This window comes from Kogia breviceps, chromosome 14, assembly GCF_026419965.1.
Source record: "Kogia breviceps isolate mKogBre1 chromosome 14, mKogBre1 haplotype 1, whole genome shotgun sequence".
NCBI classification, from domain to species: Eukaryota; Metazoa; Chordata; class Mammalia; order Artiodactyla; family Physeteridae; genus Kogia; species Kogia breviceps.
In genome coordinates, this window is record NC_081323.1 from 36,219,512 (window position 1) to 36,238,875 (window position 19,364).

At 45.4% G+C, this 19,364-nt stretch overlaps 2 protein-coding genes across 7 annotated transcripts in view; one reads left to right on the forward strand and one right to left on the reverse strand.

Annotated features, from left to right (window-relative positions):
• Positions 1 to 8,017, forward strand: part of TASP1 (taspase 1) — a 374,267-nt gene extending 366,250 nt beyond the window's left edge. For 2 of the 6 annotated variants that reach the window (XM_067011980.1, XM_067011982.1), the window contains one exon: positions 7,826 to 8,017. In XM_067011980.1, the coding sequence (XP_066868081.1) occupies positions 7,826 to 7,931 (106 nt within the window). In that variant the 3' untranslated portion in view covers positions 7,932 to 8,017. The remainder of the gene's footprint in view (positions 1 to 7,825) is intronic. The other 4 variants (XM_067011985.1, XM_067011984.1, XM_067011978.1 and 1 more) reach the window with 3 other exon arrangements.
• Positions 1 to 19,364, reverse strand: part of ISM1 (isthmin 1) — a 78,618-nt gene that overhangs the window by 30,805 nt on the left and 28,449 nt on the right. The gene's annotated exons all lie outside the window — the stretch shown is intronic.

The window sequence follows — 19,364 nt, forward strand, 5'->3', positions numbered from 1 at the left end:
GTTCCCAAGAGGCCAAGAAGAGGCTGAGCTAGAAAGAAGCATGTCTGCTGTCTCTTCTTTAACATGTGCAGTTAAGGCAGGGGAAGCGGGCTGCTCTTCATCATGTCTTTGCTTGCCCTTCTTCTTTGCTCAGGAGATGTGGCTAGGGTCATTGTCTTTGTTCACCTCTCCTGTCACCTTTCTGCCATGTTTTCATCTCCTGGCACATCCTCCTAGGGGGAGTTGCCCTGCCATCCCCAGGCATTGCTCAATGCAACAGAGGCCAAATGCATTATGCTGAGATTGTATTATCCAGCACATGGAGAGAGAGAGAGAGAGAGAGAGACAGAGACAGAGACAGAGACAGAGACAGAGACAGAGACATGCTAATTCTTTCCTCAACATAAGACCTCTCTATCACAGCCCAGGGGAAGAAAACTGAACGCAACTGTTCCCTTGTTTTTCTCCCTGGATCCTCAACAGTGTTAGTAAGGACAGTTGACTTCTCATGGAGAATTTCTTGCACAGGTTTTGGGGATCTAAGTCTCAGAAGGGACCCAGGATTTGCTTGTCCATGGCTTGAGGGATCCCCTGCAAATCCAGCCCTCACTTCATTGTAGCAACTGGGACATACTGTTTAACTGTGTTAAAAATGGAGCTCTTTTTACTTTTCCCTGTGATGAAGCACTTTTTCCACTACGAAAACTTATATTTTATTTTATATTTGGTACTTTTCATTTTTGGCCACACTGCATGGCATGTGGGATCTTAGTTCCCCAACCAGGGATTGAACCCATGCACCCTGCAGTGGAAGTGAAGAGTCCCAACCACTGGACTGCCAGGGAATTCCAGAAAAACTCGTATTTTAGAAGAAGAGATAGGAAAGGTATCTGTGCTGCTTATTTGGCATTTCACTTAGATGGCTGAAAAAACAAGGACTGAATATGATGGGTTTCTTGACCTGACTCTGGAATTTTTCCTGAGAGGAGATATACCACCCCAGAGTGATCCTGGCTTAGACAGGGACCAAGAAAACCCCTTAAACTCTCTGTGGCTCAGTAATCCTCCATGTAAAACAAAGCAGACGATAAGGAGAAACCCATGCTGTCCCAGCAGGACGGTCGAGAGAACTCAGGGTGGGTTGTGACTACACTTGAAAAGAGAAATGTAGAGTTAGGGCAACTGGGCTGGATGATTCAGGCCTCAAGTGCCTCTGCCGCGAAGACGGGGGCTAAAGTACATTGGGGCTTGAATTATGCACACAGTTGTGGCATTTCTCCATCTTTCCCCGATCCTCATCCTCCCGTCCCTCAAACAACATTTGGAAGATGAGAATGGGAATAATAAAAAATGCTAATCACGATCTCTGAATATCTGAATTATTCTTGCATTTTTACAAAAACATATTTATCTGGAAATCTTGGCTCCCTCCAAACCGTGGCATGCCCCCAAACTGTTCAGAAACTGGAAGCTCTACGGTAGGGGGAGGGAGCCTTACGGTGAATCATATAAGATGAAGCTCCACTTTATTCAATCAATGACAAGATTCAGGGAGTAACCATTATTTTGGTAATCAAGAATTTAAATCTGGGGCGGCAGACAGTAGACAGGGTCTGCTACCAAGGCAGGAAAACACCTCTTCTTCATTCTTTCTCAAAGACCCACTGTATGGCTTCCTTGTAGAGGCCCCACTGGAGGTCATGGTTGATGGACCAAGCTCACTCACCAAGAGTTCCACTTAATTATTCTAGCAGAGTAAAGATTCTCAGGAAGGGTGGATATCAAAATGAAGATTTCAACAGTTTGTATGTTATTCAGAAAAGCAGACATTCTTCTCTGAAGACATGGGCTTTGGACAGTCCAGGGATTGAAGAAAAGAAATATCACCATTCTTTCCAAGGTGCTGCAGGATTCATTTTGTTTAAATTCAAGTGACATGAGGGAATCTGCTCAGTTTGGGAAAATATTTCTTTACCCACAATGTGTCTTTGAGTAGACTTTCAATCTGTGACAATGCTGCAGCTCCAGGAGCAACATTCTCTCTAACCTGCATGCGGTGTTCCATTGCCAAGGAAGGTGACCTATGGTGGCCAAATTATCCAGCTGCTGCTTAATGCTCCCCATCTTTGGGCATAGCTCCTGTCCCTCCATTATTTTACAACTTATTCTTATTTAAAATAGGAATTGGGCTTCCCTGGTGGCGCAGTGGTTGAGGTTTCGCCTGCCGATGCAGGGGACGTGGGTTCGTGCCCCGGCCCAGGAAGATCCCACATGCCACAGAGCGGCTGGGCCCATGAGCCATGACTGCTGAGCCTGCGTGTCCGGAGCCTGTGCTCTGCAACAGGAGAGGCCACAACAGTGACAGGCCAGCATAGCGCAAAAAAAAAAAAAAAAAGGAATAAAGTAATAATATTGTAAAATGTTAACAATAATAATAAAATTATAAAATAGGCTCCATGCTCATGCAGCCTGGTGTTTTGCCTTAGATGGCAGTATTATTGTGGCAGATATTGCAGTTTCCTCCCCAATATCCGTTCCCCACTTTTTTTTTTTTTTTACTCAGTGTTTATTTCAGGTGGCAACGTGCCTGGCTAAAACTACATGTCCTAGCATCCACTGCAGCTAGGGATGACCATGTGACACAGTTCTACCCAATGAGATGTAAGTGGAAGGTGCCTGATGGTACTATTGGACAGAAGGCAGAGTCAGTTTGCCTTTTGCCTCTTTTCTGTCTTCCATTTTCTCCTGGCTGAAGTGTGGATAGTAGTGTTGGAAGTGAAATGATGCCACTGGCAAGAGGTTGAAGATATATGCTAAGGGTGGTTGAATGGAAAGATAGAGGAGCCGGGGTCCCCGATAGCATGGTAGAGCCTTCATACTAGTCCTGGAATGATGACCTCTGAACTTCTTGTACCTGTGATACAGTAGTATTGACAATACTGCAGCCCTAGTAGCAATGTTCCCTGTATGATTCTAATTTGAGAGCCGTGACCGCCAATAAAAAGGGAAAAGCCCTGGTCAGCAAAGTGACTCAAGATTGGGTACCATCCCCGGCTGAAGGAGGTACCAACAGGGCATATAGTGAATCATCACCATGACCTTCACAATGGCAGCCAGGTTATGGGTGCTCAGCTCTGCTGCTAATGTTCATAATATCCTTTTCCAAATCTGCCCTCTACCCCCTTCTCTGTATATGTATAGACTCTTCTATTGTTTCAACATCTATACTTTACATTTCTCAAATCTATTACTCACTGGGTAATGTAATATTTCCTTTAATTTATCCAAAAATACTATCATTAAAGTTCAAAGACTTTGCCCTCAAAGAATCCAGAGCTCCTTGGACAAATGGCTGATTCCAGAGCTTGGGCAGGGAAGTCAAGGTGAGTTTGGGATATTTTGCTGTGTCAGAAAGCAAGGAAGACTTCAGTGATTAATGGTGTCCTCTTGAAAGAACACAGGAGCCAGATTGAAGGGCCTACCCTGCACCAGGATTAGACAATTTGGGTGTTAAAACAAAAAGGTTGTCGTTGACTGCCATACATTGCATCTATGACATTCCATGAGCCTATGATGATACTCATTAAAGAGAGGAAGCCAGAAAAACCATCACCCCCATTTGAGGTAGGGATTATAAAACTCCTTACTTTGAACATTTGTATTAAAAAGAAGTAGAGTTTTGTCTAAGGAAATAAAGTTTGAACTGAGATTGAAAAACACAGGTAAATTGAAGCCCGTGAAGCAGGTGAAGAGCACGGAGCAGAGGGGGAGATGGGCCAGCGAACACTGCGATCCTGGCAAAGGATACGGTGGGTGCAGACTCCCTGAGACCTCCCAGGGCCTGGCGCAGAGGCCCAAAGGCTATCAGAGCTGGAATGGAGTGGGTGTTAGGCTCAGTGCCAGTCTGCTGTCTTAGTAAGCGATCACTGAGTAAATAATACAAATGCTAGGCCCAAACCCAGATATCTGGACCCACCAGCCTTCGGTCTGAAAGCTTTCTATCCTAGTGTACTGTGACTTTTCCATTAGGTCTTCACTTCCCCAGTGGCATTCTCTGGGTCATCTGGAGGCTTGCTAAGCTTTATGTGTGGGGATTGCCTCCCTGGCTCTCATCGGCTGGCCCTGGATGCCCCTGGGAAAGCTCTGTGAAGATGAGCTGAGAAGAGAAAACCTCTCATCTGCAGACCGGGTACAGTTTCTAAGATAATAAGCCCAGGTACTTTGTCATTCATGTCCTTTCTCCCCAGGACATCCCTGGCCCAAGACCAAGGATGCCCAGCAAATGCCCTCAGCCCCTGCGGCGTGGACTCGCTCATTTTGGCTGTCCTCGTGACCAAGGTGGATCACCACAGCCACATCAAGGTCAGCATGGTCACAGTGGACAGAGGTGCCCGCTGGTCATTTGACATAGGAGCGAGAGAGAGGGAGGGGTTCTTTGGAGAACCAAGTCACACGGGAAATTAGGGCGATCAGCTCGAGGGCGACAATCAAGGTGTGAAAACAGGCGATGGATCCACATTTGGAAGAAGCATGCTAAGCATCATTGTCCCAAGTCTGCAGCCAGCCACCTGCCCTGTTCCATAAACATCAACCAATCAAGTCTGGAGCATGAAAAACCGGGCTGATGTGACCACTTCCAGAACCTCCAGAAGAGGCACAAGCTAGTACCAAATTGTGGCTGGCTTGGACAGTTTTCGTGCTTTTTTTTTTTTTTTTTTTTTTTTTTTTAAGGCTGTGTAACTATTCCCAGATTAACACAACCAGGCAGACTTCTTGGAGGCATATGGGATGGCAAATTTCTGGAGGGCAAAGAACAGGCCGTATCTACAATCTCAAACCCCACACCCTCCAATTCCACGAGCTCGGGGGGGCACCCAATAAGTACTAGTTGATGATAATGATGGCCACGGGCCTAGTTAGATTTTGTTTTAATTAGGCTCAGACTACAGGCCTCATTACCCCTAATGTGGCTTTTATGTGGGATTCTAAAGAAAAAAAAAATCCAAGAATCTTATATTGAAGATATTAAAGAAGATATTATTAGCAATGCTTTTGGTCTCATAGACTTTGAACAACAAACAACAAAGATTATAATTAACGTCACTGCAGCCTCTCTCCTTAAAATATATTAACAATATAGCTAATTAGCAATATGTCCTCATTTGGGGCTGGACATCTGCATATTATTATCGACAATGCTTGTTTCCTTTTTCCAGATTAAAGGCAGCCATGCTGCACCCAGGCATATGGCCACACTCCTTCCACATTAAAACACTCCATATTCTTCTCCCCACGATAAACACACTCGAGGCTTTATCTGTATTGGGCATCGATTTTTGTCTGGAATATTTCCACACGTCTAAAAATAGGTTCAAGAATGCCATGGGTGGTATTTCAAAGGGAAGAGCAAAACTTTCCCTGTTTGGGGAGAAACAAAGAATAAAAGGGTACTCTGATTATCTTTACATATGACTAGGCAGCAAGCACTCCTAGGAAGAGAAAACCAGGAGAATGAGCAATGTGAATTTCAGGTGGGAAAACCTGCTTTCTCAGGAGGTGCGCTGGTTCTTAGGGCTTGGGAAGATGGCAGAGAGATGGTGATCACAGGAACAGAAGCAGGGGTGGTGGAGGCTTGTTCAGTGCAGTGTTGGAGAGGAGGAACCAGGACCCATGGGGAGGTCCCCGCACTGTTGAACACACCAATGGTGAGGTCAGCCACCTTCTTTTCTCTCTACCGGTGTGTGATGGTAATCACACCCCTTCAGGCAGTAGGCACAGAGCAAATATCCGGGGCTCTATTTTACGGCAAGCATGAACATGCAATGCCCCTTTGCAGGAAAATACAAATTCCTGGCAGAGGGAAGTGGCCAGAACTGTGCTTCAATCTTTGCTGTCGGATCCTGAAGACAATCCTGGCAGCTAGTGACACAGGCACATCGTGTTTCAAGAATGCAGGAGTGTTTTGTCTTGGTTGGGAATGGAGCCCTCTGTTGAAAGTCTGACTAATAGCTGAGGAATCTTCTGTTATGGGGGCAGAACGTATCAGAAGGCTGTTTACTCTAGGGTTTGGGAGTGACCTTGCTTATGATCTCAGGCGATGCTTTGGAAGGAATGAAGAATGGCCGACTCCTTGCACTTGGGCAGGGAGTTGGCTCGACAGGGGAAGGGGCCGCTGGTGTGGGTCTCCCACCCCTGTGCTTCTTCTTGATCGAAGTCTCTTGGGACTGCCTGACAAAATGGAAGTCAACGCCCCACTAGCTCGTCTCTGATACTTCTGTAAACAGCTTTGATCTTGAAAATGTGTGGATTATTGGTGATTTTTCAAGTTGTACTTTCTCCACTGCTGGCAAAGAAAACAGGCCCCATTTCCTTTATGTCCTGTTAGGCTTAAAGAATGAACAGAAATGAGACGCAAATTATTCTTTTAAGTCTAAGAAAACATGTGAGAAGTAGAGTTCAAGGCTGGAAAGCCAATTTGGCTAAAGAAACCTTCAGCCATCATCTAAACCATCTCTGCCAACGGAGGGGGATGGAGAAATTGTATTTTCCAGACTCCTTCTCAGGGCAAATGGTGGAACTGCCTAGAAGGGACGCTTGTATAAATTCTCTTGGGGTGTGAGACAAACCTGCTCCCCAGTAAGCCGAGGGAAGATTTTGTCTGCTGAGAGGGGTATGTGAATTTGACAGCAGCACTAACTTGCTCAGGGCTCTAAAGAACAGGTCAATGGTGGCCACCAGGGGGCTTCAGCCCCGCGGAGCTCAGCCTCCCCTCTAAGTCAAACTTTGAGCAAATATTTTTTTTTTTTTTTTTTTTTTTTTAGCGGTATGCGGGCCTCTCACTGTTGTGGCCTCTCCCGTTGCGGGGCACAGGCTCTGGACGCGCAGGCTCAGCGGCCATGGCTCACGGGCCCAGCTGCTCCGTGGCATGTGGGATCTTCCCGCACCGGGGCACGAACCCGTGTCCCCTGCATCGGCAGGTGTACTCAACCACTGCACCAACAGGGAAGCCCTGAGCAAATATTTAATGAGTGTGGATTACTGTGGATTTTTCAAATTGTGCTTTCTCCATATCTGGGAAGGAAAACAGAGTTGGTAACTATCCAGATCCTTTTCTGGGGCCCAATTTGAAGAGGTACCAAATTATTAGCGTGCCTAAATGGCCCAACTATCTAAGTCCTCCCTTGACCAGAGGGAGAGTATCGAACAGGACGAGGAGACCCCGGAGGTGAATGCCCCTGCAGTGATTCTGTGCCTTCCCACATGGCCTGGGGGGTACCCAAGGCCAAGTCAAGGCTGGTGTCCGCTGTCGCGAGGCAGAACCTGGAAGGCAAGTCGAAGGGCAAAGCCTGGCAGAGTTCAGACTGGCCTGGGGTGGTGGCGGTGGCCTTGGGGACCCTTGCCCAGCTTATTGTTTTAATTAAGAAGATGGATTTCTCTCAACACGCAAAGTTAAGACCCATCACTGAAACCTACCACAAATCTTTCTGCTCCAAGTACCTCTAAACTAGGTTTTAAAGGGAACTGGACCTTAACCTTGGAATCCTAGAGAAGGGCTCATGGTGTTGAGGAAGGGTCCTAGGCTAGGAGGTATGAGGCCCCGTCTACGTCTCAGCATTGCCCCTACCTAGTTTTACAAGCTTAGGCAAGTTCCTTTACCTTTGCACCTAGATTGGTAGGGTTTGCAAGAACGTCCACAGATTCTCTTTCTGTAAATAACTATGCATTGGGTAGTTGTGTCCTACACCGCCTTTGCATCTGGTCATGTGACTTACTTTGGCTGCTGGATAAGCAGAGATAAGTGTGTTTTGGAGCTTGCCTTTTTTTAATTGCTCTTTGCAATCTCAAGGCCTGGGCTAGCCTGTGGGATGAGGACAGACATGTGGAACAGAGACGATCTACCCCAGACTGAACAGCCTGCCAATGACCAGTCACTCAAATGGAGGCCATCCTAGACCATCGGGACCCAGCTGAGCCGGTCCAGACTAGGAGAGCTACCCAGCTGACCCATGGAATCGTGAGAAATGATAAACATTTGTGGTTTTAAGCTAATGAATTCAGAGTGGTTTGTTACATGGCAAAAGCTAACTGATAATAGGACCTCAGTTATTTCTTCTGTAAAATGGGTGTGGCGACATTGGATGGGAACTAGAGAAAACCTCTCAATCCATCTAGTTCTGACCTCCTGGGAATGGAAGCCTCAAGAGACACTTGTCTTGGAGAAAATGTTTTCTAACAATTAAAGAAAAAAAACCTGATACCAAATGCTAAAAACATCAAACTGAAGGTGGGGAAATTAAACAAAAATGTGATGGTTCTAAATGCATGAAGTGCAAATGCTATCTTCAATGTCGAGTATGCTTCCTTCTTTCTCCTATCCTTCTACCTGCTGACTCAACGCTGGGTCAAATCTGTTGGAAAACATCACCCTGCTTACTGCTTCCATCATTTACATGTGCTGCTCTGTTAATAGCTCCAAGGTCAGTGTTTCAAAGATTCGGAGCTGAGACTTAACAATTCTCCCCAACACTTTCATGATGCACCTGTATGGCTTTGTTGGCTCTCAGAAACTAGTAATGCTCATTTATTAGGGAAACCCTACTGACACTATAAAACAATTATAGAGCCATCATAGAGCAACTATAGCCTGGGGTGAAGAGAAACCTGTACACCACCAGGACCAGTTCCCTTTCCCACCTGTCCGTACAGATTGTTCTTATTTGGGCTCCTGTTCTGTTCTCCTCCAGGGAAACTGTTTGATCTCTGCTTGGAAAGCTGGCAGCTAATGTGATTGTGGGCCCTGGACTTAGCTTGGCTAATCTTTCTCTACAAATGGATGGAGTTTTGTTCTGTTTATAGATTCACTCAACAAACACTTTCTGGGCATCTACGGTTTGGCCAAAAAGTTCCTTTGGTTTTAAGGTAAAAATAAAAGACACGTTCTTCATTTTCACCGAGGACATTACTGAACAACATATTCACTGTTTTGTTCCACTACCTTCTGCCATTTTTCAGGTAACTTCATAATTCCATCTTCCCAAAACTTTTAATCTTTTTGAGCAAAGAACTGTTCCAGGTGCCTTTTCCAGTCTTCCAGGGGACTGAAATTTTTTCCATTAAAAGAATTCTGTAAAGACCTACATAAATGTAAACTGAAGGTGCAATGTCTGGTGAATATGGCGGATGAATCAGAACTTCCCAGCCAAGCTGTAACGGTTTTTGCCTGGTCATCAAAGAAACATGCGGTCTTGCGTTATCCTGATGGAAGATTATGTGTTTTCTGTTGACTAATTCCGGACGCTTTTCATCAAGTGCCGCTTTCAGTTGGTCTAATTGGAAGCAGTACTTGTTGGAATTAATCGTTTGGTTTTCTGGAAGGAGCTCATAATAGAGGACTTCCTTCCAATCCCACCATATACACAACATCATCTTCTTTGGATGAAGACCAGTCTTTGGTGTGGTTGGTGGTGGTTCATTTCGCTTGCCCCACGATCTCTTCCATTACACATTGTTGTACAGTATCCACTTTTCATCGCCTGTCACAATTTGTCTTAAAAACGGAACGTTTTCGTTACGTTTCAGTAGAGAATCGCATGAGGAAATACGGTCAAGAAGGTTTTTTTCGCTTCACTTATGTGGAACCCAAACATCAAAGCGATGAACATAACCAAGCCGGTGCAAATGATTTTCAATGCTTGATTTGGATAGTTTGAGTATGTCGGCTATCTTCCACGTGGTGTCACGTTGATTATTCTCAATTAATGTCTCGATTTGATCTCTATCAACTTCAACTGGTCTACCCGACCATGGAGCCTTGTCCAGCGAGAAATCTCTAGCACGAAACTTTGCAAACCACTTTTGACATGTTTGATCAGTCACAGCACCTTCTCCATACACTGCACAAATCTTTTTTTGTGTTTCAGTTGCGTTTTTACCTTTCTTGAAATAATAGAGCATAATATGCCAAAAATGTTGCTTTTTTTAATCTTCAATATTAAAATGGCTAGAAGTTTTTAAAAAAAATGCACGCTAATATGACAGCTGTCACAATACAATCTAACAAAATTGTTTCAAATGAAGTTAAAGACAACTAAAGGGTACCAGAGCCATCTTATGGAAAAAACCAAATGGATGTTTTGACCAACACAACACTTTGTGCCAGGTGCCTTGCTGGGTTGAGACAGTTCAACAGCATATATCTTGTTAAGAGAAATTATCCAAAAGTTGGAAATAAAGCAAAAGGATGATTGCAAGTTGATTAGTTCATAGCAGGGCATAGTATGACAGGACTGTCCTACTCTTCTAGGAGAATGAACCTTTGTTTCACTTATTATTTACTATTGCTTAGGACCTAGGGTAAAAGTTACATGCTAACTTGGAGACTTTCACCCTGTAGAAATATACATTTTTTTTTTTTTGGTCTGATAGAAAAAATACCTCATTAAAAGTTCTTATCACAAGGGAAAAAAATTGAAAGTATGTGAGGTGATGGATGTTAACTAAACGTACTGTGCTAATCATTCAAAATATATCATATATCAAATCATTATGTTGTACACCTGGAACTTATGCAATGTTATATATCAATTATATTTCAATAAAACTGGGAGAAAAAGAAACAATAACTCAAAGCTTACTGTTTTATTGACCTATAGGACATTAACCAGTTTTGCTTCTAACTCGCAAATTTACTTTGTCATGATTTTCCCCACTAATTTTATAAATATCTCTTCCTCACATGCTCTGAACTAGAATTAGCATGTCCCTAGTTCCCTCACTAATTAGTTAAATAAACCTTTGACATATATTCATTTTATATGAGACATTTTTAACATTATGAAAATCATATTTGGAGAATGTTTTGTCTTGAAGGACTTCAGACTCCAGTGGGGAAGTTAAGAAATGCTTATATATAAAACGCCAGGTAGAAAGTGGGAAACTCTCTAGGAGTGAAAGAGTTCAGCATCAGGAAGTAAAATTATCCATACTTCTAATTATGATTCCACAACTCACCATCTACTGAATCTTTAACAATCACCACATATTCTTCTTTCATTTTCTCTAAAAGACCCCTATCTATCAATAGATACCGGTCCAATGCACTAACAAGCTGAAATAAGTATGGAGAAGAACAGTTTGTGAGCAGGACTTCTTGTGGGTTTCTCCTTTTACTGGGGAGGGCAGAAGGCCAAGTGTCAGATGGCAGAGGGCACACACACACCCCTCCCACCTTTCAACCATTTTATTACCTCCCTTCCCCCATACAATTTCCTACTCTGACCTTAGAGAAACAAAGCACCTCCTAGTTTTTTTCTCGACAAAGATCATTCTTCCACTAGAACTCAGTTAGCTGAGCTTAAAGGAAAGAGAAGAGCAAGTTTCTCAGGGGCTTTCTTTTGGGGATGGTCATGAAAGTGGGGTATGACAGACCATGTGCTTACATGTTACTACTCTCCCCAGGATAAACATCGCGGTACTAGGGTGTATCCATCTGAATCTGGGTAGCAAATGGATGGCACTGAGGTACGTATGCGTGACCAAGGGAGCTTAATGAAAGAACAATTGACAGATGTCTGGACAAAGAGGCTGGGAACCACCAAAGATGCTACAGTATGGCCAGGAAAGCCAGGGAGATCTTATACTCCCAGGCCTGAAGAGGCAAGGAAAGGGAGAGGTTACTGTTCCCCAAAGGGAGAGAGAGGTATGGCTGTGTGTGTGTGTGTGTGTGTGTGTGTGTGTGCACACGCACCTAGGGGCCTTACTAAATACTGCAACCTCCCTCTCCTCTTCCTCTCCTCTCTTGCCACCTTTACCATTGGCCAAGTCCAAACAGAAGCTCAAGAGCAAGGGAGCCCATTGATGCGATACATTCCGATCACACATCTGAGGCACAAGTTAGGATGGAGAAGGGTGAAACGTGGATCTAGAGAGGTGAATGGAAGATACTGAGCACACAGGACATGTCTGGGAGAAACCACACTATCACCCAGGCCAGGCACTGGAATTTTAATCTTCACAACATCCCTTTGAAGGAGACATGAGCACTCATGTTCCAGGGAGAAGGAAATTGAATCCCAGAGGCCCCTGGATGGCAAGTAGGCACCACAGCCCCATTCCTTCCACTGCACGGTGCTGTCCTAATTTCTCTCCTGGAGGAGTTATTTAGAGTAAAAGGATCTGCAGCCCCCTTGGTGTTCCCATCTTCCCCCAGCTGCAGCCCTCGCCCAGGTAACAGGTCCAAGAGGCCTGGCTCAAGCACACTGGCCTGCAGCGCACTGTTGATTTAATCCTCAACTCTGCTCCCCAACTTTGTTTGGTAGCGGGGTCCTGGCTGCATTTTCTTAGGAAAACTCCTATCTAGATACCAGTCCAGCCCAAAGCTGCTTGGCTTGTGCAGGCTGATGACTTCGCAGGTCCAGTTAGGGCTGGTCAACAAAAACAGTTGGTATAATGAGGCTGAATTACAATAATGGCAGCAAACTCGTGGTGGAAGAAGACAGGAATGAAATGGCACATAGCACTTCATGCAAACATTATGGGAGTTATTTTGGTGGGCCAGATGAGGCAGAGAATGGAGAAAGTAGGTCACAAAGAGCCAGGTTCCAAACTCTCGCTTTGGATATTAGCTTTTGGGGTCATCACATTCCTCCTGAGATTTGCTAAGCATTTGGGGTGAACTTTGAAAGTGACAGGGACCCAAATGGACATCCACAGTAGACTGTATAAGGAAGGTGTATGCGTACAATAGTTATAGAATGACATATTATCAATGAAGTTCTCAAATGGAATGTTGAACAATCCAGATAAAACATATGACTCTATTTATATAAAGTTCAAAAGCAGGTAAAACTAGCCATTGTTGCTAGAAGTCAGGACAGTGGTGACCCTGGGGGTGCTGGTGACCAGAGGGGAGCCCGGGGAGGGGGATGTCTGGAAGAAGCAGCCATATTCTGTTTCTTGATCTGGCAGCTGGTTCCATGATGTGTTCGCTTAGGGGAATTTGTTGAGCTGTACACGTATGATTTGTGCTCCTTTCTGTATGCAGGCAACTTATCTACGGAACTTATATAACTACCAAAAACACAAGGGAAAATAAAATAGAAAGGGAATCATAGAGAAATGACAGTTGGCAAGGTCACAGAGATTTCTTAAAGACACCCAGCTTCTGTTACTGCTATTTTCTGAACAATTAAACGATGCAGGAAAATATGGTATTTGAAACACGAGGGCCTCCACTCCGCCCATTATGTCCCTATGACCTAGTGTTCTCACCTCTAAAATGAGGAGCGTTTCTGCAATAAAAACACTTCTTTTCTCCCCTTTATTATCCCCTCTCCCACTGGTCTTTCCTAGGACTCACTCTTACCTTGTTATCTTTTCTCCTGAATGTTTTCTTCTCAGGCCCAGCTCCCACCTTCCCTAATCCAAACCTCCACCTCCACCTCAACTTCCACCATCTTTCCCAGTGTTGTCCCATAGTCTTGTCCAAACACTCTTTATGGATCATCTCAATCAATGTCTCCCGAAGCTCCCCACCAGATGGGTACAATTATCATCACCCCCATTGTCCAGATGAGAAAACCAAAGCTGAGAATGTTACCAAAGTCACCAGCTCTTAAAGGGTTCAGTGGGGACTGACCATGACTGTGAAATCTGTCCGAAAGGCAGGTGCTGATGGGGTTCATGCTGGACCAGTGGAGACAAGGGAAAGCAGCCTGGGTTGGCTGAAGCCACAGGAAAGAATGTCAATACCTCTTTCAACCACCCCAGTGTCAAGAGTGGCCAGGATACAGAGCGAGGACCTCGACTCTGGCCAGCAGCCTCTCCAAAGAGGCCCGACTTCGGGAAGGATGGGGAGGCCGGTGCATTAGTCTTTTGAGTTTTAAAGTCATTTTCATCTCTACAATCCATATTAAAATACAGCTAGTCCTGAGAATAGTTACACCAGACCTGCCAGGCAGGAGCAGGACACAAGGTGGGTCCCAGGATTCAATGCACCATCTTTACAGAACATGGTGCAGGGGTTCGTTGGGTGGGGGCGGCACAGGAGAGGGTATCTGGCCTGGCCCTGGAATACAGGGGTCCTGCCTCCCAGCCTGGTGCTCTTCCTATTGAACTGGCTGCTCCGGCTGTCTCATTGCCTTCCACACTTTTCCAAGATTGAATTACAAAACGTTAGCTTTTCCCCTTAGAATTGCAATCACACCAAAAAATCTGGACCTCACTAAATGCTCTCTGAGTGAATGGATGGATGAATATCAATCCATGGATGGATGAAAAAACAGAATTTCAAAGCCTGATGGCTGTGGGCACAGCTGACTCCCTGTGGTTTCATTCAAGGCCACCATGCAAGTGGTGTAATATGTGCATGGAAGAAAAGAGTCTGGTGGGGGGCAAGTAGGGGTTGAAATTGAGACTGAAGGAAGGGGTGCCGTCTGCCCAGACAGAGTGCCTTGCTGTAACTCATATAGAGGCTAAGAGGTGCTCATAGATGCCTTCGGGTCAAACCTCTCTGTCTCCTCTAGCTGCAAAGACTTTCTTTCCCTTGGCTACATAGAAAACTCCTATGCATCCTTAAAAACCCTGTTTAGATATTGCCTTCTTTGTGAAGCTTCTCTGAGCTTCAGCAGAATTAGTCTCTCCTTGCTCTGCATTACTTCCCATACCTTATACATACTTTTTAAAATTGTATTTTTATACATTATTAGAATTTTTTCATTTTTGTCCAGTTTCTGGCTAATAAAGGCACACAAAGAGTGACTGAACTGCAAACTCAGCTGCACAAGGGGTAAATTATATTAGCCATGTTAGCTTCTTCAAGTCCATTCATCCCTGCTGACAGCACAAAGAGTATTTTGCCTATTTCTGAAATTCCTCTGCCATTGTCCTAGTCCAGGCTACCATCATAACTTTCTCCTCTGTCTTTCAAATCTCAGCTTAAATATCACCTCCAGAGAGGGAGGACTTCCCTACTCATCTAAGTAGTGTCTCTCCCCGCAGACAGTTCCCTTCCATCATTCTGCTTATTTCCTTTATAGTATTTGCCACAAGCCAAAACATTTCCATTGATAGGCTTTCTACTTTGTTGTCGGCTCCCTTCAGAGTGTCACCTCCTTGAAGCAGGGACTGTGTCTGTTCTGTCACTTCCATATCTCGGCACTTAGCCCAAAGCCTGGCACACAGTAGGACCTCACTGCTGCCCTCTGAATGAATGGATGGATGGATGAATAAATGTACAAACAGGATTTCAAAGTCTGATAGGCTAGGCACACTTTACTCACCCTACGTGTCTGGAACCACATCTGGGTCCTGGGGTGTGGGAGTGAGGAAGGTCTCCTTGGCTTGATTCCTGGCTTGGTCTGCTCTTGCATGGTGACTGCAAGTCCTGGCACAGTCACTTCCCCCCAGGTCATGTCATGAGCAATGCCTGGTGCCTCCCTTTGCCCAGAGAGAGAATGTGGAGACTGCGCTGGGGGTACCAATGGTGACAGCCGCCTGGGTGGGACCGATTCACCGCTCAAAACCCAGCCAGTGCAGCAAGAAGCAGCCCTGGTGGAGCTCAGGGGACAGTGGGATAGGGAAGCAGGGGCCAAAAGGAGACTCTGAAGGAGACGAAGCACAGGGACCCAGGTATTTTGCTCTTTGGAACTCGTTTCTGACCCTGAACATTTTCTGAATCTACTTGCTTCTCTTCGGTGTCAAATAATTCAAAGACTTTTTATAGATGTATATCTATATACATATTTATTTATAAATGCACATTCTTATGTGTACATAAGTGTATATAAATATATATTTGTGTATATAACCATGTATATCTATATACATATTTATTTATAAATGCATATTCTTTTGTGTACGTAAGTGTATATAGATATACATTTGTGTATATAACCATGTATATCTATATACATATTTATTTATAAATGCACATTCTTTTGTGTACGTAAGTGTATATAGATATATATTTGTATATATAACCATGTATATAAGTACATATATGTGTATAAATATACACACATATTTATATATACACATATGGATATGTGTGCTTTAATTTTAATTTCTGTTTTAATTTTTAATTTAAAGATATCCTAAGTAGCCCATTCTCTCCTAACCAAGCCCAGAGAAAATATGGTAATAATGCAGAGTTAACACTTTAACTTAGTGGTTCTCCAAGTGCCATCCTCAGAACAGCAGCATCTGGCCACTTGTTTAAAATGCTGATTCTCAGGACCCACCGTCACCCTGCAGAATCAGAGTCTCTGGGGTAGGGCCCAGTAGCCTGTGTTTTTAAAAGTTCTCCCAGTGACTCTGATGCAGGCTAACATCTGAGAGCCTCAGCTCAAACCAGGAGAAGACAAGGAACGGGCAGCTGAGCAGTAGTTAGGAGCTATTCTTCTGAGGGTCACTCTGGCAAAGGGAAAGATTTCCAGAAAACGAAGGGCTCTCAAAGGGTTGGTGTACTTTTTTTAGGGGAAATGTAAGCAGCGAAACAGCAAATGAGCCCCAAGCACCAAGTCTGGCCTGGGGAGACCCTCTGAGCAGTCACGGATCCCCCCACGATGAGGACACTGTGAGGGGGAAGGGCAGAGCCCCTCACCCTCCAGGGTCCCTGAGTCAAGTGACATTCGACACCAACACACAGGGTGAAGAGACCGAGCCCCGAAGATGGAGGGTGAACCACACAACTCGACTGGCTTCCCACCTTGCCCGGCATCTGTGCCTTCCTGTCTCATCACGCTCGCTTGGGTAGCAAGTGCCCCCCATGGGGCAGCAGAGGGGGCCCTCACTGTGTGTCTGTCTCCGAACAAGCCGCATGGGTCCGTGGGGAAGGACAGGCTTGTGTCCTGATTGGCAACTGGATAAACTTTTCTAGCTCAGGGGGCTGGCAGAGGATTAAACAAGGCCTGGAAGGGGGCCCTCAGGCAGGCCTAAGAGAGAGAAATTATCCATCAGTTTATGAGACATGTGGAAGAGAGATGGTGGGAGATCGCGAGTCAGACAAAGAGTTTCTCCAGGTGCCCCGATGCCAGGTGCCGGTTCCCATGGTTTGCAGATGGCTCCTCTTTCACCTGAGAGCTCCCTGGTGCCCATCAAGCCCTTCCACCCACAAACCCATCGGCAAGGATCAATCAGAGACCATCCAACTCCTAACTTGAAGTTTTCCGGGAGATTTAAGCAAAGACTCGTGTGAAGTTGAAGAAGCAAAATCTATCTGTCCCCAACACATCCACAGCAGTCGCCGTCTAAGCCAAAGGTTCCTTCTCGAAGGGAGAGTGTTCTTTCACCAACTTGCACACCTGCTCCTGGTTCTTCAGGGTGATCTTCTGGCAGACTGAAGCCTGATGGATGCCTTCACCCTGGGGGTCTGAAGTCCCTGTAGGCAGTGTCCACTCCTGCCAGGAATCCACCCCTACAAAATGGTCTCTTCAAACAAGCCACACAGGCCCCAACTGGAAAGGCTCATGTAGCGACCAGAGCTTTGCTCTCCGCTAGCAAATTTATCCCTCATTCATTGACCACACCATGTGTCTGCTTTAACTCCAAATCTTTCCTATTTACTCTCCACGTCTGCACATAGAAGCACTGGTTTTTAGATAGAGTCAAACCCATTTTTAAGCAGAGCCCTGGGTATTCAGTCACTAAAAGCTCCAAACACCCTCCCCAGGGCCTACAGAAAAGGCACGCTGTCGGCAAAAAGTTCTCCACCGTGGCCCATTTCGTGAACTTATGAAAGGCTTCTTTCAAAATCCTGATTTTGAAAGCAGCCTCCAGAAGGTCAGGAGACAGTTTGTTACAAGTGGATCTGTTCCTTCTCTGACCAAAGGAAATAGTGTCTAGCTTTTCCAAAGAGAAAGGAAGCATCTTTTGCCCAGTCCTGGTTCCCTCCCTCCCTCACACCTTGCTCTCTCTCTGCCGGATCATGATCTCAGGCCTGAAGCCCCAGGAATAGAAGATCCCTGTCCTCGGAATCCTCACCCCCCCCACCCCCCGCAAGCAGAATTTCGCTCGTTCCAGGTCTTGAACAAAGATTCCCCGGCACACGTTTGATCTCTTCACGCTCCGTTCTCATTAGTCCTTCACACTCTCCATCACTTGGAAAAATACAAACAGCATGGTTCAGTTTTAAGGTTAAGAACTGACAGTCTCCATAAACATTGTTACAGTAAAAGCCGACTTATCCACTGCCAGCATTTGGTGTCTGCGGGAGGGGGACGTGGAAACCCCGAGCATCAGAACAAGAGAACAAGTGCTGAACATCCAACCGCTGGGCGAAGGATGCCCCCATGGCGTGGCTGGCAAAGACCTGCGTGGATCCGTCCCTGGAGAGATAAAGGATTACAGGGAGAGACAGGGAAATTCAAGGAGCAGGGTGGCTCAGGTATCAATTCCTGACCTATGAAGAACACAAAGCCATCAATGGTCCTAAGTTATGAGATCGCAAAAATTAAAAGTGGTCCATGAGGAGGCTATACAATCATTCTCAGGATGTTACAAATAGGAAGAAGCAGAGGGTGAAATGGATGGAGGCAAGGAAGACCTTGAACTTCAGCCACACTCCACCCTCAACCATGTCAAATATTTACGTGCTGAAATCATCTAATTAGCCGGGATTTATTTTGACGGTGTGTGGGCAGATGAACGCTTATTCATTTACTCACTTATTCATGCAACATATAATTACTGAGAGCCAATTGCTCTGTTCCAAGTGCTGGGAATATAACAGGGGAGACAGGAACAGTCCTTGCCCTCATGGGGTTTATAGTCTCCAGCGGCAGTTCTTAAACTTTGCTCACCTCCTGATGTCCAGGTCACACCCCACGCCGTTTAAATCAAGGTGTCTGGGTAGGATCCAGGTACTAGCACTTTTAAAAGATCCCTAGGGGATTCCAACGTGCAGCAAAGTTTGGGAACAACATAGGAGTTTTAACTGTGTTGACAACGATTGGCCCGATCAGTGAGCGTGGAAGCCTGGCCCGTGGCTCACCTTAGCAGCTCCTGCTCAGCTCTGTGAAACTACACGTGCCCGCAAAGACTGCATCCTAACCTGTTCAGTGCAAGGGCAAAAGCCTCTGGAAGCTCAGTCCTCTCTGGGCTCTTCCCAGGGAGTTTCCTAACTAAAAGGACTAGTCACATCCTCACACACCGGTAGGGAAACTTCCTTAATCCAAACCCCAAATCAGGACACATTACCCTGCACCTGATCTGATAATGGTATAAAATATTTGAAACCCAGGCCATCCCAGAAGCCCTAAGCCCCCTGGTTGCCATATTGACAAGGTCATTTCACGGCATGAATCCTGGGAGCAGACTCCCAGCAGGCTTAAATCACACGATTTCTTTGTTAAGGTTGAAAAAGAGAACTTGCTTCTTAAGCCTTTGCC